The sequence below is a fragment of the Theobroma cacao genome, chromosome 1 (genome assembly GCF_000208745.1).
Source record: "Theobroma cacao cultivar B97-61/B2 chromosome 1, Criollo_cocoa_genome_V2, whole genome shotgun sequence".
In the NCBI taxonomy this organism is placed as follows: Eukaryota; Viridiplantae; Streptophyta; class Magnoliopsida; order Malvales; family Malvaceae; genus Theobroma; species Theobroma cacao.
The window spans coordinates 1,917,941-1,940,377 of record NC_030850.1 but is presented as its reverse complement, the minus strand read 5'-3'; the positions used below and the strand labels follow the sequence as shown (position 1 = coordinate 1,940,377).

Sequence of the window (22,437 nt, the reverse complement as noted above, 5' to 3'; positions counted from 1 at the left end):
GGCATCTTTAAAGGTCTAACAAGAAATAGACTTTGTTATTATTTATGTATTATATTAATGCATTATATATATTATATATAAAATTTATGAATATTGAACTTAAAAATAAGTGTACTTATTTAATTAATATGGAGTCCAAATATACATTTCTCTCTTTTTTCAATTATACTTGGAAAAAAATGTTTAAATATATATGTAACAAGGTCATTATATTTTTTTTCCAAAAAATTAATCGATTAGGTGCGCGGGACTCATTTATAAATTCTAAAAGTTTTCCTACCTGTCCAATGCCAAATTAAAATATCTTCTTTTTTTTTTTTTAAATGTCTATAGTATGACTTCTTCCCTATTCAATCCGGATGATATGTTATCTCCGTTAATCATTTAGCCTACCTTCCTTCTGAAAGTTCTTCACATAAGTTGATTTTAAATTAAATCTATTCTAATGTTATTTTATTACGAAATTATCATTCTAAAAAATTTAATTTATTGAGATATACAACGATTATATTTATAAATTGTCTAAAATTTTATTTACTTATCTGACATGATTGAAACATATAATACCTTCATTCGAAATCCTAGCTCAAGAACAAGATAATTTTGCCTGTGAAAGAGTTGTCCAACGTCCTGAAGTCGCAAACCTACCTGACCAACTCGAGGAAATAAATTTGGAATCGTTCTTCTCGGCTGGTCCAAAGATCGAGAAGGAAGAGAAAACGTAAAGTGGGCTGCCCACTGTTCTGGGAAGCAGAGCACCCTTTCGTTTTTATGTGAACTATTGGGCTTAATAATTTGATAGCTAACAGGCCATCAAGCCCTGCCAGAAAGCACATGAAGGTGAAAGTTAAAGACAGAATAAATCAGAATTGAAGCCTGCTGTTTCTTCGAATGGATGTGAAAAACTTCTGGCTGAATGTGCATGGAATGCTCAATGCTGCCAACAACGCTTATTAAGAAAGAAAAAGAACCCAGAAAAGAAGAAGAGGTCGCCATCGTGCTGACTAATATAATCATAAGATGGAAGAGAGGCAGACACGAGCATTGATGGAGTAGATAAGAAGCAGACATTGACGTAAATGCAAAGTCATTATTTTATACATATTCTCATGCGTTGTCACTTGCCAAGGAGATTGCCTGCCTACCCTCCTCCCATCTTGATGTTCTTTTGTTTTTTTTATAGCCAAAAGACAGTGCGAATGCGATTGAAATTAATGTAGTTAATCTTTAATCTAAAGCGAAAAAAAAAAGTAACCAAAGACAGAATTTTTTAGTGCTACAAAGAAAAAGGGAGTGTCTACATACCTATTCACAACAAGTATCAATTAAGGTGCATAACCATGAGGTCAAAATTGGACAACCAGAGTACTTATAATATATAAAATGGAAATAGAACTTTCTAGCAACAGCCAGGAAGGAGGAAATTCATTGAATTAAAAAAATAACATCAAACATCGTATGGTAATGATATTCTTTGGTGAAAGGGATGTGGATAGGAAGGAATTGATTGTGGAACGGTGCTGCGAGATTAACTTATTTTGTAATAAGCTTTTCTAATAAAAAACCCATTTTGTAATAAGAAATGTAGTTTAAATTTTTTTTTTGTTAAGTTAGATTATTTGTTTAAATTGATGATATAATTGTATTAGATCCAAATATTCATCTTTTAAGAATCATTGGAATGATGTTTTGTGAGATTATTCGTTTTTTCACATTTATCGTAAAATCAATTAGTATATCAATAGGATGGCTACACACCATGATAATATTAAGTTTACATGTTTTTTATTCTTCCCCAAATAGCAGTGTTACATATTTATTTGCATAATGTCTAAGAATAGTTTCACTTAAAATGATATAAGTTGTTTTATTTTCATTCTTAATATATAAGAAAAATAATGAAAAACTTACGAAATAAACCTTTACCAAAAAAATATAATTTTTTTGGACAGAAATTTTTGGGTTCATATAATTTGCAAGGTGGGAAACTTTGATATTATCAAAGTTTATACTACTATTTTCTAATCACCCATTAAGCCACAGTAGTTTAATGTACAATCTTATTGACTTTTCAATATACCTCCAAATTCTTGTCGAATTTTTGTAGTGGAAATTGACAAAGACCCAGCCAGACCTTTTCTAGTAGAAAGCTGAGAAGAAAAGCCCCAACGGGACAGCAAAGGCGGCCTTGGGGCCAAAAGGGGGTTGCAGATAGAATTGAAAACCTTATCGAACCCAAGACCAGGATAGACATGATGACTCTGGCAAACGCGAAAAACATTAGGCTACGTGTAACTACTTTTCAGACAACTTGCAGCGGACCGTCGCCGTTGCTGTCGTTTTCCATCCGTGTTATGGATTAAGATGTTTGTTATTTTTCGCTTTATTAGAGATCAGAACGAAGATCCCAGTTCTAGCTGACACGTCATCTCCGGTTCCTGTGAAAATTTTGAAGGGGCAAACTCGACTTTGCCTATTAGCAGTTCTGCCCCAGTGCCATGATTAACAGAACCTCATTTCTCAGCTGGACTGTAAACATTTGCTTTGTTTCCTTAGATTTGTTTTTCCTGAGAATGAACCTGGATGATTTTCAGGACCATGTTCAAGTAAGTGAATGAAGTAAATCAAAAGTTGTCTTGTCAGCTTTGCAGCATTGAACGTGGCCAGAATAATGTGTTAGGTTCATGAGGCTCTGCATGCAGAGAAGAGAGATGAGACTGTACGAAGTACCCCTGCAATAGGCGGATTGAGCTTCTGTTGACACGTTGGTGATATCGATTCAGTGTTTTGCTCGTTATGATATCTTAAAATGTACAAATCTTTCAGCATTTAGCTTGTATTTCCTTTCATAGAAAGCTAGGTTTATTATTTACCAGGCCAGATTTATATAGTACTAGTAGTAGTACTCAATTACCGTATTAAAGAATTAATGTTCACATCATTGATAAGAATGATTGGTAATGGTTTACATTTTTAAATTCCAATTTTTGAAGCCATTCCCCTTATTCTCTTGATTAGATCACCGAATGATCATTTTGAAAAAAATTAAAATAGTTATTATTGATTTCTTGTATTAATAATAAAAAAAAATTACTTTTCACAATTAACTTGATCTCTTTTTTTTTTTTTGGTTTTTAAAATACAAATGGGATTACCTTTTGCATCTAAACTTGGATAGTGTGAGTTAGTAGTTAGATGATAGAAAATTATTGCCCACATAAAGCACAGTGGAGCACAGATTTGCAAAAGGTGAACCAACCCACAGACTTGAATGTTGTCAGCTATATATATATTACTAAGTATGAATTGGTGCAATGTGGATGGAAATTGAGGGCAAAGTTAAAGAATTTGATAAAAGAATTGTCAAGTCGCATGGATTATCTCTCACTAGAATTGTAATTATATCAGACCGTATCTTATTTTAAAAGCAAATATTGTTTTTGATTGAGTGATCGAAGCCTCACAATACGATCTTCATTAATACAGATTGCTGACTAAGGGTCAAAACCATATCAGTCAAAGCTCTCTGGATCTTACCATATATTTATTGTGAAAATCAGAGGCAAGAAGGGTCATGTAGGGAAATTACATAACTTCCAATGACATAAAAATGTCATCACATTCTGACACCAATCGTTCTCATTCTCTCCTTCCTGTTGTAATTTTGTGATGAATTTGGACCGTCTGCTAACGTTTTACTTACATATGGTCGTGAGAGGAATATGCGTTCATAAAATGCATGCAAAGAAATGATGCTGTTGTTTTTCACTTTTGAGTTGAAACGAATGTGAAGCATCCTGTGTAAGAATATGCGGACGAGAGGCCATCTAAACTGTGAAAGCGCTATCACCATTGACACCAAAAACGACAACAATGTAAGATACCTAGTCTTGTATGAGATAATTAGTTTTGTTTAATAATAAAACCTACTTTTGGACCCTTTCATTTTATATTTCTATATATATAAAGGCTAGCTTTTCTTTATCCACAAAACAGACCAACTTAATACAGTGTAGCACGCTTGTTGTGATAGGAAGAAAAAAGAGAGAGTTGGCTATGTCTCACGCTTATTGTGTGAAGGAAAACAAGCCCTGCGTTCGATGGGTTGAGAGACACTTCAAAGACTGTCTTTGCAATCTAAAGGATGATTTCTCTTTCGCTTTTGGGCTAGTTAGCCTAGTCTGCTGGGGAGTTGCAGAGATCCCTCAAATCATCACCAACTTCAAAACCAAGTCCAGCCATGGAGTCTCCCTTCTTTTTCTCCTTACTTGGGTTGCTGGGTTCGATTTCTTCTCCCCCCGAAACCACAAAACCATCACCCTCATTTCTTAATGACCCAAAGAATGTTCGATTCCTGTTTTTTTATTTATGTTTATGATTATTCTTCTTCTTTTTATTTGTTGCAGTGATGTGTTCAATCTTGTTGGATGTCTTCTGGAACCTGCAACGGTGAGTTTTTTCTTTTTCAGGCTTTGGTAAATTGAATTGGGAGAGCCATAGAAAGCATTAGTGTGCCTTTCGTGGTCCAAAAACCTGAAGCCAAGTGGAAAATTTTGGTTGGCTCTGGTTAAAACCACCCTTTTGTTTTTATCAACATAGATGCTCTCTTTCAACTTGTCCACTGCCGTAGTTTCAGAAAAATTTATATTCATCAGTCCCAATTGAAAATTTTTCATTTTTAAATTTTGTGGATGCAGTTGCCGACTCAGTTCTACACAGCTCTGGTATACTACTGACGCCTTCTGTGTAGGTTTACATTTTTCATTTCATAAATGAGCCTTTCCTCTATTTGGGTTAAAGGCAAATGGCCCTACTCAACAGCATGGGTTTATTGGTCAAGTTCTCTTGAGTAGACCTGTCAAAATGAGCTTGATTCGTTGGATCGATTTATTTTATATTGAATATAGATTGAGTTGAGTTTAAAAATTTAAGTTTATATTAAAATCGGATTTAAAAGGATCAATCCATCATATCAATGGGTTGAGGTAGGTTTGGGCAGGTAAGCAATATGGATAAAAAAAATTAATAATTTTAATTAATTTAATAATTTTATATATTTAATTATATAAAATTAATAATTTAATTATTAATGGTATTGATTATTTTATATTTTTTAATATTTACTTATCAAATTAATAATTTTAATTTAGATTAAAACTTGTTATCTTTTTTTTTTTAATAATGAATATTAGATGATAAATTGATAATGATTCATACCTTCAGACATCATTGCTGTCTAAACAAGATTTAAATATTTTGCTTGAGGATAAGGATTGAGGAGGATATAAATGAGTCTTGAAGTTTTTATTATTTAGTTATATACGTATGTTTAACAGATGGTAGTTTGTATTAAAGATTTCAACTTTATTTATGTAATTTATTTGTTTATTTATATTTGGTGTAATTTATTTGTTTGTAATATGTTTTTATTATTTAATTTATTGATTAAATCGTAAAATAATTTTATTGATTGAAAATTTGTTCAGTAAAATTATAAAAATGATTTTTTTTCAAAAAAATATTTTTTTTAAAAATGGACTGACCTAACTTGACTCATGGGCTTACAAGGGATAGATTGGGTTGAGATTTTAATGGCTCGTGTAAAAAGGAACTATCCCGGCCCAACTTGTATTTTCTCATCCTACAAAAGCTTTGGTCGGATTGAGTCAGGCCAGTTCATATTGACACGTCTACTCTTGAGGCCCACTCAATGCATGACCATACCTTGGGTTGCATTGGATTGGGACTTTCATCTAACCTTTAGCCCAATTCCACATTAAAATGAAAGACCCAAGCATGTTTGCCAATTGCTAGCAAATAGTCAATACCTATTGACCCATCAATCGATTCATAAGGATAAGTTCAGAGATTTAGAAAGAAGCCAACAAGATGAGAAGTATATCCAGTTACCAACTTGGCTAATTTTGTAAAATTGTCTCACATATTTTTGATTTCATGTTAAACTACAACAATGATTATTAGCTAATTGCCTGGTTTTCATTGTCAGCTCTATACAACAAGTACTTTGGTTCTAGTATTGCAGACTATATACTATGATAATGTCTACAGGTGGTGGAAATGTAGACGGATCAAAACTGACAATATGGTATACATCTTGCTTTCCTAACACATTCTGGTCTTTACATGATTTTATTGCAGACCACAAATTTTGTTTCTGAGAAACATGGTTTCACGAATATGGTTGTGTAATGTTAGGTTGAAGACGAGAAAAAACCTTTGAAGCCTGGCAAAGCTGATTCAGGCATTCCCATACCTAAGCCCTCACCAAAAGCCAATCCTCGCGGGGAGTTTTACTACACGTAATAAACTTTCTTCTTACATTTTTTTTTTTGTTGAAGATTTATTTCATAATTCTTGTATTGAGGAAAGCTAATTCCTCTGAGACATTCCATTGTTTCAGGTCAGCTAGATCTCTGGCTGGCAGTGGTACTTCACCTTTTCGAACATATATGAGGGTAGCTAAGAGTGGTCCTTCAGCTATGGAACTTGACAGCGATTCGTCATCAGAAGATGAAGCAGCTCCAGTTGCATTCAAAAAGTCTGGTACCCAACCTAGGCCAATCCCAAGAGCCGTGAGTCTTCAACTTGCTAAATGACTTTGTAGCTAGCTGAAACAAGAGAACTATCTCATTCTTCGATTTGTGCCCGCATATTTGATGATTCGAAAACATTAAAATGCTGCAACTTTTTCACTTTTTCTCTTGAAAGACTGGTTGAATAACATTGATATGTTTAATAGTTTAAATTTCATTTTTCTGTGATTTATTTTAGTTTCGGCTTTCTCATATGAGTGATGGCAGCATTCATCTTTCAGGCTGCAAGTTATGGTACATTTCTAGCTGCCTCTGTCAACTTACCTCTAGGAAGTAAGGCGTGGATGGAAGCACGCACAGGTTTTACTAGTAGAAGACTATTACAGGTATCCTTCCTGGTTAATTCTAACTCATATTCAACAGAAATTGGCCCCTATAAATTACCTCTAATCATTAGTCTCTGTCGCAGGAACAGAGTATGGAGCACAGCGCCTTCGGTCAATGGCTGGGATGGCTAATGGCTGCCATATACATGGGAGGCCGAATCCCTCAGATATGGTTAAATGTAAGCAAGCATTGAGCTAAATTAAGTAGTAGCTATTACAAAATCTGCATACATTTCTCTCTTACCAATTCTTCCGGTTCCTTATCAAATCATTGCTCTTTTTTTTTACCAGATCAAAAGAGGGACTGTGGAGGTAATACTCTTAACTATATATTTTTACTGCTTCTAAAAGCATCTAGGTTGATTCACTAGATATCTGGAAATTGCATAGGGCTTGAATCCTCTCATGTTCATCTTTGCGCTGATAGCTAACGCTACTTATGTGGCAAGGTTAGCTCTGTTTTAAACTTGTCTATTTATATTTTACTTCATTCTGCAACAATTCGCTTGTCTCAGGCTCTTCTTTTGAATGTCTGCACAGCATTCTAGTGAGAACCACTGAATGGGAAAGCATTAAGGCTAATATGCCATGGTTGCTGGATGCTGCAGTTTGCGTGGCACTCGACTTATTTGTATCCTTTGCTTATTTTTCTCACATAAACATAACTTTTTCCCCTGACAATTCAATCATCCCAACAGTTATTGCTTGCTTACACTGCCATTGAACCTTAACATTCTGCATAAACAGATCATATTGCAGTACGTTTATTACAAATATTTCAGAAAGACAAATAGCAGTGACGGAGAAGACTATGGAGACTACATGGAAGCAAGTAAAGAAGTTGTGCCATGATTGGACATTGCAATAATCATCTGAATGACCCAAATCTTTGGAGTTGAACTTCCCCTACGTACCTTGCTAGTATATGGTTGCAGTGTAAGCTCATGCTTTTGTAGGACGACATGTTTCAATCATCAAACTGAAACTTTTGTTTTTTGGTGGCGTTTTTGATTAGTCAATTAACAACCTTAATGGAGTCATCTTTTATCAGCTAATCTGCTATAATTCAAGAACTGGCCATGCAAGACTCCTTTTTTGTCTTCTATATAGTCAATTAGACATATAGTTACTTTTCAAAAAAAAAAAATTAGACATAGAGTTAAAGCTAATTCTTCATGGAGATCTGGTTTTTGATCCATCAACAAATTTTAAGGTTTCCAATGGTGATCTTGTTTTATGATGTTTGAATATATGTTAAGGCACATTTGCACATGATGAATATGAAATATTCATACAAATCTCTTTTTCCTTTTTGCTTTTGTTTTTTTGGTCATAAATTTTTCTCTCGGCCACCTCCAAAAAGAACGTGGAAACGAAGATTTGGGCCATCAAATGGGCGTTATTTGGACGGCTGTTAGCTCCCCATATATTTACTTGGGCCATATTGAAAAGACTTAAACCATAGAAATTAGTCTATTTTGCATAATATATTAAAAAATATTAAATATATATTACTCTTCCCTCTCATTTTGCTTGTTCTTATTTAATTTTCAAGGAATTATTTTTTAAGTTTATTTTATATTAAAATTTTAATATTTTTTAAATTTGATGTACCATAATTTTTAATGCCGAAAAGTAAAAAAAAAAAGTCATAAAAATAATTTTAAAATATAAAAAGTTAGAAAAATAGGTATTCAAAAATAGAAAGAAGCCATAATTTTGGAACACTTGGAAAAGAAAAGATGAACAAAGAAAGAAAAGTAGTAATTTCTATTGCTCCTTTTTTTTTTTTGAAAGGTGGGTAATTAATTTCTATTGCTCCTAATTACTAAATAATATACATAGATATAAATAAAAGACTAAAACAACAACATTAAAAACAAGAAAAAAATCAAAATCAAATCCTGTCTTGTTAAATTAACAATGAAAAACCAATTCTATTTAAGCATGTTTTATTCACAAATATACCCAACGAGGAGCTGAAACATCAACATCAAACAATTCTTAAACGAGTATTAAAATTTATAGTCTAGCACAAATTAGATTGCCTTTGATCTACTCCCTTCAGCAAAGAGATTGAAACTCATATAAACTTGCAAAGACTGAGTCCGAAATCCATCACGGGGAGCCACACCAACATATCACATGTGCTGTAATCTTCAACATGAAGTGACCAATTGGTTAAACTTAAGCCCTCAGATCATTGGTGATTTACTTCATTATACTTTAATGAGTTGTCAGGGTTCTGCTTTGGCCCGGCCCCCCATCTCTGATTCCTTCATTCCTTCTCACATGGAAGCACGAACCTGTCAATCAAACAGGATTGCAATTTCATAAATATTCAAATAATGTACATAAGAATTTCACTGAAAAAATGGAATTAAAATTGTAACAGGTTTGAAGATTTGTTTCCTTCATTTCATAATGGCTAATTTGGGCCTGTTAGCCATTGGTCTTTGCCTTGCCTTTCCCTCTTTCAAAGTTTTTGGTTGGTTAATTAGTTCATGTCAGTCTGTTCCACGTTACCACTAAAGACCAAAACCAAGTCAGGCTAACAATGATTACATTAAAATAAATTCACATTTCAGATATAATTGTATAATCCCTTCCTTCACCTTGTTCATATTTCCTAGGTTAGATCTTATTACATACACAGCTTGATAAGTTGACTGTTGAGTCTGTAAGTGATCAAGTTTATAAATCCCGAAGAGTTGACCCCTTAAACCCATATGCAGAGAGATCGATAGGCAGGCCATAGTAATTAGACTGTCAGAAACTTAATTCTTCGCCTAGCTTTATAGTTTGTTATTTATTTGGTCCATAGCACAAGGCAGCTAACCATGTTTCCAGGGCTACAAGTCTGTAACTTCCGTGGCTTGAAGCTCCAAAGTCTGATTCCTGGTTTGGAAGATAGGAAACTCTCCTTCGGAAAAGGATTATTGAAAGAAAGAGAAAGAGGGCAATGGGAATCAGACGGGAGCAAAGCCTCCAGCTGCTAAAAACAAGAAAATCATTAAAAAAAAAAACTCCTTATTTTATTTATTTAAAGTCAAAATAATATCAACATGAAAAGAAGATAACGCGTTTACTGTTCTATTTTTTAAAGATTTTATTTATAACAATAATTAACGTAAAATTTATTTTATTACCATGAATAATTTGTTAAAAATGGCCAAATCAGACCTATCAATTTAGCTCTTTGTCACGTCAATAGAAATCTTTCAACTCAGGCTTGGCTGGGTGGGTTCTGGGACTGGTCAGAGATTGAATTCAGAACATAGATTTTTAAGCTTTGAGGGGGGAAGAAAAAGGAAAAGAACAAATCATTTGCCAGCCAAAAATCCACAAGTACTGCAATAAACCAGATAAAATGGGAGAGAAATTCCACAACCACGTGATTTTTTTTATGGGAAAAAAAGATTACTCTACCTAATTAATGGCTTCTAACCTGTAAGGTTAGGTCAAAAAACTCAAAATGCTCAACGCTTTTCCTTTCAAAGAAGTCAATTGGATTATACTTCTGTCGTACGATCAAATGGAGTACCCATGTAAAACAGAATTTTGTGTACATTTTTTTACTTATTTTGGGGTGGACTACAGCTTCTGGAGGACCTCAAAACGAGTTTTGGACTGAGAGAGATTATTATTTAGTCAAAGTACTGCGATTTTGGCATATATGGTGGTTAGTGCAAGATTTGCCTCACTTGTTTATTTCCCATTCTCTAATTGAGACACAATTATATTAATATTATGCCATAAAAGATTTTCCCAAATCACAAAAAAAGGGAGAATATTTTTTTAACGGGAAATTTTGTCGAAAATCTATTGAAAATCTCAAAGTAAACCCTTTATTTTATAGTGACTTTTGCTTAACAAAAGATGAACAAAATTAATGGAGTGTACCTAATGATTTTTTTTTTTTGGAAAGACTGGACTGTACCTAATGATTAAGTATATGTTTAACAACAATTAGCTGTCAAAGGATCGTACTGATTTCATATCATTGAAAAAGTCTTAAGAGCAGCTCCAAACTCATTCTTGCTAAGTAATTTGGTCACCAAATCTTCAATTTCACCTTCAACCTCAAATTTTTGTATCAACATAATTTAGTGCCTTTTTTGGAGAATAAACCCTAGGCCATGTGATGAAAGGCAAAATGGAAAAATAAAGAAAAAACAAACAAACAACTAAAGGCTTTGATCATGTGTCTGTTGGGACCCCATAATTTTTTTCCTCTACAATGACAGCTTAATTTGCGGTGTAAATAGAGATTTGGGTATATGACCTCGGCAAGGAAAAAGCCTTGTAATATGTAATGAAGCCCTTTGCTTCGGCTAATCATCATGGGAAAATGCTACCAAGTATTTTGTTTTTTAGGCAGTCTTGAACCTAAGCAATAGCCCATCAATCATCATCATTTTGGTCAAAGTATGAAAGGTAAATGTTAGGCTTTGGCAGGACAATGGACACCAAAAGAAAAGGAGAGAAAGCACAAACACACACACACAAGAAAAAAAAAAAAAAAGCTAAAGTGATATAGTAAATGAATTGAAGCTAGTTATGGCTATTGTAAAAGTATCCCATGATAAAGCTTTCCTCTTCAAATATAGAAAGAAAACAAACTACAGTGATCATGGGCATGTAGGTAAACAAATGGAAAATCATTTACTGCACGTGTATGAAATTCAAAAGTGTCTTAAATTGTGCAGTAAAACAAGGTGCAGTCCATTCGACCAGACATGGCACCAACATCATATAGTTTTCAAAATTTCACAATCAATGCCCGGGATTTTTGCAAGTTATTATCGGAGAAAGATGTCGATGCAATAAGAGGGAAAAAGAAAGGAAAAGAAAGCGATGAACATGGAAATTTTTTGATCTTGTTTCTCTTGTTTAGTAGCCGTAACTGTGATATATTTATATATATATATATATATATATATATATATATACTGTTCTCAGATACATAGATCAAAAAAAGGAAAAAAAAAAGATTGTAAGATTGTTAATGGTCTCTGCTGTATAGTCTATGAACACCTCCCCCCACCCTTCTCTTGATCATCTGCCACAGAGATCTTAATTTTAACACTCAGATCTCTGTTCTCCTAAGTTCTATGGCATCATTGAAGCTAAAAATCTCAGCCCAGAAAGGGAAAAGGACCCAGCCAAAAATATATATATGTTTATTGTAGAACATAAACCAAAATTCTAAGACTCCAAAGCAAAGGGTGCTTGCATCAGATCATAAGGAGCCCATAAAGCATCCAAAGGGCAAGGCCTGTTGGCATCTAGTCTCACCCAAGGCTTCCCTTTCCCACTCCAATGCAACAAACTAACAGGACCAGGATGCAAATCCCTACATAATCCTCTATAATTATCGCCTCCGAGTCCATGTTGGTTCCATCTGTGATCAACAGGGGCTATGTTTCCTGCAAAGACAAGTAAAAACGGTGGCAAAGACCCCAACTCATAGATCCTCATTCTCTTTTGAAGCTCCATCCATTCAATTATCTTTGTAGTGTAATCTCCTTCACGCCATCTTTGCATGTCTATCACCATCACCCCGGTGTTAAAATAACAAGCTTTTCTTCCAGCAAATGTTAAAGACAATGTAGGGTTGGACCAGAAGGTTGGGGTGAAGTAGGAAGTGAAGTTGGCGTTGCAGTACTCGGGTGCAGCTAAAACCGAGTTGTCTCCAAGTGGAGTTGCGGCGAGTTTAGCAATGTCATCGACGAGGACGAGGTCGGAGTCTAAGTAAACGACGCGGCGGAGACATGGAGGGAGGATGTTGGCGAGGTAGTTGCGGGCGTAGTTGAGAGGGCAGTCGAGTGCCGAGCGGATGGAGGTGGAAATGAGGCCTGAGACGGCAGAGGAGGCGTAAGGGTAGATTTGGAATTTAAGGGAAGGGAAGGAGTGGGAGATTTTGTGACGGAGGTGGTGGTGGTTGGCGGTGGAGGAGGCAATGAAGTGGAAGAGGATGTTTTGAGGGCAGGAAGAGTGCTGAAGGACGGAGAGAATGGCAGCCATTGAACCACGTAAGTAGGCCGCGTCTAGGGTCATTGCCACGTGAACACCTTCATCGGAGCACATATCGCTGGCGCCACTACTGTCAAGGGAGCGGCAGCTCGGAGAGTTATAAAATTGCGGGGCTTCTTTGAATCTATGGTAAGCGGTAGTAGCGGCAGCATTGGTGGCCGAGGCGAGGAGGAAGAATAGGAGGAGGAGATGGTGTCGGTGAAGGTGATGTGGTGGGAATAGTGCAAGTTTGGACATCTTCGTGGTGGGAAGGGAAGAGGATATTACAAATTAGGAAGAGTTGGGAGAGTTAGATTGCGGGTTTTAACCTTTTTTTCAGACTGGGGAGGGGGACACATCAATGATTTCTACTGTGTGTCCTTTGAACCCACGTTGGCTGAAAAAAGGGTGCTGCTAGGAAGCTGAGGCAAAAGGTTTTTGAACCATTAATTTAGTCTTTGCCTTCACATTTCTTTCTTCCATTTTTGAACTTGCCGCTCTCATTCTCCTCTTTCTTTGACACAAACTGTTTAGTATTTTACTTTAATGGGGTCTCAAACAGGGTATACCATATCAAATCTTTATAGAGAATATACGAATACTTTTATATCTTATGTTCAAATTTTGGTATGCTTTCACTATTGAAATCAAGATCTGCTAATTTAAATGTGGTAAAACTTTGAAGAATTTGCCAAGATCTGCTAATTTATGACTTAGTTTTTTTTACTGTGACAACCAACAAAGGACAGATTATTTAACTTGGGTTTTCCTTCCAAGATCTTACAATGACATACCAACGATTTGGTTGAGCCATCCAGGTCTAGGAAAGCTCCAGCACAGCACATTGCCTTTGAATCTAAGGATTTGCATGTTTAGTGGAAGCATGATCCATGTTTATCAGCCTTTTTGTTGCATATCCTCAACCATTTATTTCCCTCATTTACCTTCTTCGATAACATTTGGCTTAATTTTGATGAGACAATCAAAACCCAAACTCTTGATTTTGATGGCTTCATTTCTCTTATTGGAGCACTGATTTTTTTTTCTCTGATTTGATCCTGATATTCCGTGGAGCATTTAATGCAGAGGCCTACCTGTGGCTATTCGTGTCTCATGGTTAAAGGCACTGGGGCAATTCAATTAACTAAAATTAATGTAAAAAATATATAAATATAAAATAAGGACACATCACCTTATTGTACGGCCAGATCTGCTTCAACACTTAATCGGCGGGTGAGAGAGAACAAAAATGAAGATGCCACGTAGCTGAAATGAGGTGGGTCCATACAGTGCCACCTAGCAAGACATAGAGGGAAAAAAGATGGGTCCCATTGTTGGAAAGATTATGGTGTTCATTAATGGATAGGGACATGGAAACTAGAAATTGGTGGAAAGTGCTTCCCTAACTACACATTTTGCCCTTCCATCTCTCCGTATCTAACTTGTGATCGTGTGACAATATGAGGTCCAGACAGGGGCTCCCCTTGTTGCTTAGATATAAAAGAAAAAGGCTTCTAGTTTTGGCCATAGATTTGGATCCACCATCTTCCATATATATATATATAATAAAAATAATAATAATAATAATTTCTATTTTTTCTTATATGATATAAGTGGAAAAATCATATTTAAAGTTTGAATGCAACTATGCATAATTATATTTAATATATTCAAACGTATAAATTAAATTACTCTTGAAAAAAAAAATGAATTCATCAACATTGCTTGAAAAAAATTATTCAATAGTGATAATCAAATTGTATGTAAATCACTTTACATTTTAAAAAAAAAAGCACGTGTTTAAAAATTGAGTATATTTTATACCATTGATTTTAATATAAAACTTGGGATAAGAATAGTTAAAGGCATCTTACCATTTACTTGTATACATGAGGTTTCTACTATTATTAAAACCAAAACCCTATAGGCAAGAATGCTTTCGTTTAACAAGCTACTCTTGTACCAGCAATGATAGTGTTCTTTAATGAAAGCCTTTTCCTCTTAGCAAACCAAAATTAAAAAGAGGAACCATGGAGGTTTATGTGAAGATTAAGAGAAATTAGATTAAAGAGGGGAAAATGGAGAAAAAAAAAGAAAAAGAAAAAGAAAAGAAGGGAGGAAACATCCTCCACTGTATATCATTGAATAGCATGTGCACCTCACATGCTCCTCAAATAAGTTATTTTGCCCTTTATTAACAGAAATGATGGGAAATGCTTCCTCTTTCCATTATTAGAGTTTCATTGAAGCAAAATATTTAAAACCGAAGGAAGCATGTGCTATACACATGACAAACTCCCTCAAGTCCATACACACCTTCCAATTATAAGGGTGACCCTAGCGTTCTTTCCCTCTCATTTTCTTTCCTCTTGTTTCCAAAAAAATCGAACCCCATGCGATCCTTTTCCACTGATTGACATTACTCTTCTTCTGTCGGCCCTGCGACTTCTTTATTATTTTGAAAACTATGTTTTATCTCTCTCTGTCTCTGTCTCTGTCTCTGTCTCTCTCTCTATATATATATATATATTTATATATAGAGTATATTTATGTATCCGATTTCAATATCTTCAATTTTTCTAAAATTATATATGTATTTAAAGAGTCGAACGTCCATGTCTATAACTTTTCAATTATACCTTTTTTCTTTCTTTCACCTTTCTTTACTGTGGATCTACACAATATATATATATTTGTGTTGATCATAGCTGCGGCAGCACTGTTTATCACCGACAGCAGATGATGGATGAAGGAAAAGAAAGTCAGCTTAAAGCGGCGATCCCAATATTATAATCCTCTCAACTCTCAAGCTTTGTCTGTTTGCTAGTTATTGACGGTACAATTTACCTGGTACGCGTTATTCCAAAAGTCGTATGTTTCGTAGAGGTTTGGATTTTTTTGTATTACTAATATATGTATTACTTTCTTTTGCTCCCCCCCTCTCTCCCTTTTGCTTTGTATGGTAGTATAATAATACCATTAACGAGTTGCCAACCGTGCCTTCCATTAATAAATGAAGTTCAAAGTTCTAACAGTTTTTAATATATTTTTCTCAACTTTATTTTGACTTTTCTAGTGAATACCCGATGACATGTGAGCAATTTTGAACTGGAAATTTGTAAAGGTATTCTCGCTCGTTAAAGAAAAGTAGATTCCAAAGGTAGAATAGGAAAGGAGAAAATGAGACAGATTTAACAAGGTTTATACAAACTGACTCCCTCACTCACAAAACAAGTAATCTTGGATGATATTTTGAGTGTGTTTTTTTAAACTAAAGATTTAAAGATATTACGAATCAATTAAAGTATATATAGTTTATGTTAAATCTTTAAGACGAATATCAAATTTAAAATGAATTGATAATAATTGAAGTGATGTGAGATTTTTTATCATCATATGTAAAGAAATAATGAACTTATCACGTGATAATTTATTATTAAAAAAACAATAATAAGAGAGGTTGTATCGATTTCGATATTATATCAAATTTTTAAACATATATCTAATTTAATCAGTTGATAATAAGTAGAATGCCTCTTACTATATTTGTACCCTTAACTTCTTTTAATTTTAATAGGATTTAGATTTGTTTATCTCCATTTTAATATATAGTTTGATTTATTAGATATATAATATTCTTGTGTCAAAAGGACAAAAAAGAAAAAGGGTTTGGAAGGGTAAAGGAATTAAAGTTCAATTGACAGCCCGCAATATTGAAGAGGCTTATATCTTTGACAGGACAAGCTGGCGAAATGGACCATATCAATGACTTCCATTCAACAACTAGTTGCAGAGAAGCTTAAATGCATCAGCACAGTAACTTTGGTAAGGGGCCACCATTGAAGAATACATATCAAAGAAACCGTACAATCTAAAGATACAGATATAGAAAATTATGAGTCAAAGAAAAGACTGGAATTGAACTACACGGTGTTACGGTAGAAGAAGAGATGGACAGCAGCCAGCTCCCAAGCGTTTACTCGAAATTCCCCCGTCCTTTCCATTGATTTTGACACGGTTTGGTGCATGACATGGAATGGAAAATTACTTTTGAAATATCGATCCAATGTGAACCAGCTGACCTTTTTCACAAATAATATATTGCAAGTAAACTGAAAAAACAAAAAGTGACATACATGATGGCCTGGGGGAACCTGCATTAGCTACATAATTAAACCTAACAAAGGACTTAATTAAACACATCTAGAGATGAGAGGAAGTTCATGACGCCATTTTTCTGACTCAGGTATCTTGTTCTTTCATTTTTGTGAATATTTCTATCACTGTGGCCGCCAATTAATTAAGCTTGAATTTAAGCACAAGGCTGCTTTACATGAGTGCTTTATCGTTAAACTTGTGCTGGGCTAATAATAGGATTCCGCACCAGAAATTTCCAGGATACTACTATTTTCTTAGACCCATCCTTTCCAATGGTCCCAGCTTTCCCAGAAAAACCAATCAACGGCCCTGAGTTGATTTTTCTTAAAATTAGTTAATAATAGATGAAGAGACTCTTAATTTAATTGATGTGATATAAAATATCTTTTATCATCATTTCAATATTCTCTATCACGTAAAAGTGACACAAATTTATCAAGTGAAGCTGAAGATGAAAACTTGCGGTCCATGAGCATAACCTAACCTTTGACAAGGGCAACAGACCGCTTTAACTGCTGGGTATACAGAATTTATTCGTTTCCATGTGGTAGGAGAGGAAGTGCTTTGCCGTGGTTAAATTGCTCGATTTCAAGCATTAGACTGAAACTGTTAGGAACTTCCTTTCTCAACCACGACAATGCAAAATCCAGACAGTGGAGCTGAGCAATAAATATCCTTAGTGCAAGACAGTGATCTTTTGACGTTGGAACTACGTGCAGAATCAATGTTTCAAAGGACCAACTTTATTAAGATTTCATTTTTCTCCGTACTTGAGAAAACAATAAATACGTTTCAGGAATTCCTACCACCAAGGCCATGGTTCGATGAATGAATCGCATGAGCTATTATGGGTTCCCTGCCCTACCATGTGGATACACATCTCAGTCTCCTACTAAATGCAAACATCAGAACAGTCCATGATTCAACAAAGTTGTGGCTGAAAAAAAAACACTAGATATTCAAAACTTAGTTTCAAGTTTGAACATAGAGTGCTTATACTAAAAGTTTTCCATGTGTTAAACTTGAGTAAAAGGCAAGGGGAGACACCTAGCTTTGATGAACACGGAACTGTTGCAGTCTTGCAGACAGACACAAGAATTTGAGGACAGCGCACAGTACAAACTTACAAACATTTGGGCTGGCATTTCCCCACTAGCAGCAATCATGTTCACTATCATGGCCCATTCGATACAAACAGCCCAATTCGAGCCTGTTGCTCGATGTTGGTTAGATGAATTTGTGTTCTATCAAAACGACGTCCATTGTTTCTTTAGAAGCAAGAACTATGTTTGAGTGCCAGACACAAGCTCGTTTGCAATATAAAAAAAATCTGATCAATCCAGAATGTCCAATAATTGGCTAATCGGAGACCTACATCCATGTCCAACACCGATAGTGTACAATAATTGGATGACACAAATAGGAAAACGATTGTTCCTGTTTGACTTAACAACAGCGTAATAATGCCTCAACTTAAGGATTTGAGTTTGATCTGATAAATTAAATTATCATGTTTGACTTAATAATGAATTAATGATCTAAGACTCCAGTAAAAGTATTTCCAAAAACTTAAACCAGCCACTAGTCAATAAACCTACTGATGTGGAGGAAGTTTTCATTATCAAAAGGGTGTTCCAGAGAAAGTGAATCCAAAAATAGGGAAAAAAAATGGTCAGTGCAACACTATATCTGGGGACAATAGCCAAAGGAGAAACAGTTTGCCAACCTTAAAAAGCATTAACATCAAAAATTGACTCTCTCTCCATTGACAACAATATTTCTCAGGACATGTCACCTGTTTTCAACTCTGTTATTGGACAAGATGTTGGCTGCAATTAGCATCCCACGTAGAACATATAATTTTCACTAATACACGAACAAGAACAATTACTTCTCCATGCCACACAGTTTCATAAGCTATGCTCAATAACTTCTTCAACAGCAAGTGATCATATTATAGTAACCGGCTTTGGAGCAGGCAAACAACACATTGTCTCCATGTATAAAGAAAACTTTGACCAGTTTACTTTGAAAGAGAAATTAAGACAGGTATAAGTTGTTGCCGATGCTAAATGAAACAAAAGTGACAGTATCATATGGACAAGTTTTTGTCAAGCACAAAACATAATCACCAATGAAGCTTGCATATTTACAGACACAGACACTAAATAAGGAGCATTGACTAAGCTTAAATGGAAACTAATTCACCAATAAAGCAGAGCAAGGACCACAAAGACCCCGATCAACAAAAGAAGATTCTTCAAAACATTATCTGCTTGGTGTCCTCGAGTTGTTGGCTGGGGAAATCCTTGAGCATGACGACCATGAAATGAATTGAAGCCATAAGGAAATCCTGAAGTTGTTCCATACACAGTAGCATCTGGAAATCCATGAAACTGAATGTTAAACAAGGATGGCAATAGGCCTCCAAATCCCATCGTGAAGTTACCAATCCTTGCAGTTGCCATGGGAACAAAACCACCCATTAGTCCAAAACCATAATTGGCAAACTGATTTGTTTCTGCGGGAGGAGGAGCAGTTGCTGGTCTTTGCCCAGCAGGGCGGTTTGGGATTTCCATGCCTGGATATGATTTTGAACGTGGATCAGTCTGGTTTTTGCCCCTGCCGTAAAGAGGAACGAGTTTTTCCTCTTGTATGAGGGCCTTGCAGACTGGGCATTCTTGACAATGCGAGTGATGATGCAGCCATCGGTATAGGCATGGCCAACAGAAGAGATGGCCGCAAAGAGTGACAATAGGATCTTGAGCTAATTCGAAGCAGATATTGCATTCAAAATCACCAGCATCATTAGCATTATTACTACCCGAGCAAGATGGACTTGGGGGCGGTATGCTTGTTGATTCCCCAAACCCATTCGCCATCCCTTGCACACCTAACACAATAAATCAACGAAATCATAAAAACAATGCGGACACAATTAAAAGAGGCTTAAATCCAAAATTCAAGTTCTGGAATCCAAATCACAACTTTCAATCAACCAAATAAGCTCAGCTCAAAAGCCATTCCCAATATCTTGAAAAAAAACCCTAGAAAATTTTAGACGCAACTAACCACATACCATAAAACTCCTAAAATCGAATCTTTTTTAAATAGTTCATCAAATTATCCCATAAACGACCTTAATCCAAACAATTTTATTAGTCTAAAAAAGGAAATCTCTAATCTAAATTCAGAAAAATAAATCAAATCAAAATAAACTTTTTCTATTCGAAATCACAATCAATTCAAAACCCAGGAACAATAAGATCGCATACATTATAAATCAACAATAACAAATTTAAGATCAAAGAATTGGGCCCAAGAAAAAAAAAACTAACCTGAGAATTGAAGGAACTGAATGGATCAAGGTTTATTTTTCTTTTATTTTGTTAAATTTTTGGGAAGGGGTGGAGTCAAGGGAGAGACAGGTATTAATGGGAAGTTAGGCAATTTGGGGAAGATTCGAGGGTTTTCGAATTCTTGCTCGTTGTTTCGTCTAAGCCCAATTTTGGGTAGGAAGTGGTAAATTGGAGAATTTATTTTTAATTTTATATCTGAAAAAATGAAAAAGAAAATCAGTGATTGGGTCACGTGGTATTTCACCTACTTTTCGCTTGGAATAATTTGGTAAATTGGAATGACTAAGGGGAAAACAAAAAAGGATTTGACTTCAATCTTTACACAACTTAAAATTTGATTTAGTCCTCCAATAATAAAAAAATTAATTTCAATTAGATGGAAATAAAAAATTATAAGTGTGTTAGTATATTATTTGAAAAATAGATTGAATTTTTAGAAAGTTTTAAGTGTTAAGATAATTTACAAATTAATTAATTAAAATTATTATTCAATTAAGATTATATTATAATATCGTTAATAGGTTAGAATTAAATTATGACTAGGATTAATTTTATATGTAATCATAAATAATAATTTTTTTGTAAAATATATATTTTATACAATATAAGAATTCTTTTCTTGTAACTTTAAATAATAAAAATTTTTCCCAAATTACGTTTATATATGTAACTAAGTCCCATTCTTTCATTGAATTTAAATAAAAAATTATTTTTTGATTTATATTCACACAAACATTTAATTTTAACAAAAAAATTAATAATCATTAAATTCAGTATTAATAAAAGTTTTTATTTACATGATATATGATGTAATAATTGATGTAACCCCATGATATATGACGTTATAATTAATGTAAATTGGAACAGAAAACGTTAGATGATTTTACGTCTGATCGGTTATTAATTTAAGATCAAAGATTTAAATGAATGCTGATCAAAAGATAAAAACCCTTTTTGATATACTAAAAAACAAAATGTTATGTCCTAGACTTTTTTTTATTATTTAAATCTTTTAGAAAAGGACTGAAGTTGATTTGACAATGCCTTTTCCCAAATAAATTATACTTTGCTTGAAAAGTTGATTGAATGATAGGGAAATTGCATGGAAAAACACCCAACCCACTCAAATTAAAATGAATAATTAGGAAGAAAATGCCTTTTTCCGTTCAATCCCGGAGTTCATTTTATTTTATGTGACCAAAAGTTGGCCCATAGCTTAGCCCAGAGCCTCAGCCAGCCATTGAAAATAAACCATTAAACCTCCTTCAACAACATTTTTTGTATACTATTTATTTCTTGAATAAATATTGCTGGAGTTATGCAACAGAGAGTAAATATTTTCCATTGAGGAGCAATCCCATGGTACAGTCTCTTTCAAAAGAAAGCAACTCATCCTAGCAGTTTGAGAGAGAAGAAAAGTACAGTAAAAGAAAGGTAGATAGCAAATTTATGCTGCTTGAAATGAAACAGCATGCTCCTATTGCATGACCCTGAATTGCTGAAACAACTGTTTTTTTTTTATCGTTTGATTAGAGAGCTGAGTGTTAGGTCAGTTGGCACAAAATAATAGACTTTCTTGCACGGGTAAACTACCACCTCAGGCAGGAAATTCAGTTCCACCTGACTCTATATTAATAACCTAGTCTAACCCTTTAACTGTTCTTTGCCATTTTTCTTAGCCAATATTTGATATAGCATTGGCAAAGCTGACATTCCATAGTCTATGGCGTTCTAAAAGCTATTTTCTTTATATCTTTTTTCTTGTTTTAAATTCTTATTGTCTCAGTCGGGGTAGGTGAGGCACAAAACATTGAAGAGAAACTATGATTGACTTCATGTAATTGAATATTACTAGTTACAATCAAAAGTCCTGTACTGACTTTGTTTACTGATCATCTGTCTTCATATGTTTTAGTCTCATTCATCATCATAATTTATCATAATCCGTTTGGATTTTGCTTAAAA

General features: G+C 34.5%; 3 protein-coding genes across 7 annotated transcripts; 1 reads left to right on the top strand and 2 right to left on the bottom strand.

Moving 5' to 3' along the window:
• LOC18610999 (probable vacuolar amino acid transporter YPQ3) lies at window positions 3,980–8,030 on the top strand. Of its 5 annotated transcripts, none has more exons than XM_018114604.1 (12): window positions 3,981–4,280; window positions 4,407–4,449; window positions 4,698–4,724; window positions 6,008–6,106; window positions 6,217–6,320; window positions 6,422–6,593; window positions 6,836–6,940; window positions 7,030–7,119; window positions 7,232–7,252; window positions 7,331–7,389; window positions 7,481–7,571; window positions 7,688–8,030. In XM_018114604.1, exons 1-12 carry the CDS (start codon window positions 4,057–4,059, stop codon window positions 7,790–7,792), a joined length of 1,140 nt encoding a protein of 379 aa, XP_017970093.1. In that variant the 5' UTR covers window positions 3,981–4,056; the 3' UTR covers window positions 7,793–8,030. The 5 variants fall into 5 exon arrangements, 3 of the variants coding, with proteins under 3 accessions (XP_017970093.1, XP_007047037.2, XP_007047042.2); XM_007046975.2 differs by having other exon boundaries at window positions 7,024–7,119; XR_001926331.1 differs by lacking the exon at window positions 7,331–7,389 and having other exon boundaries at window positions 3,980–4,280; window positions 7,456–7,571.
• Window positions 11,922–13,482, bottom strand: LOC18610998 (probable galacturonosyltransferase-like 1). The gene has a single exon (XM_018113864.1). The coding sequence runs from the start codon at window positions 13,211–13,213 to the stop codon at window positions 12,149–12,151; it is 1,065 nt and encodes a 354-aa protein (XP_017969353.1). The 5' UTR covers window positions 13,214–13,482; the 3' UTR covers window positions 11,922–12,148.
• On the bottom strand, window positions 19,113–20,637 carry LOC18610997 (E3 ubiquitin-protein ligase RNF185). Its single transcript, XM_007046973.2, has 2 exons — window positions 20,452–20,637; window positions 19,113–20,006 (listed from the first exon to the last, which is right to left on the bottom strand). Exon 2 carries the CDS (start codon window positions 19,993–19,995, stop codon window positions 19,318–19,320), a length of 678 nt encoding a protein of 225 aa, XP_007047035.1. The 5' UTR covers window positions 19,996–20,006; window positions 20,452–20,637; the 3' UTR covers window positions 19,113–19,317.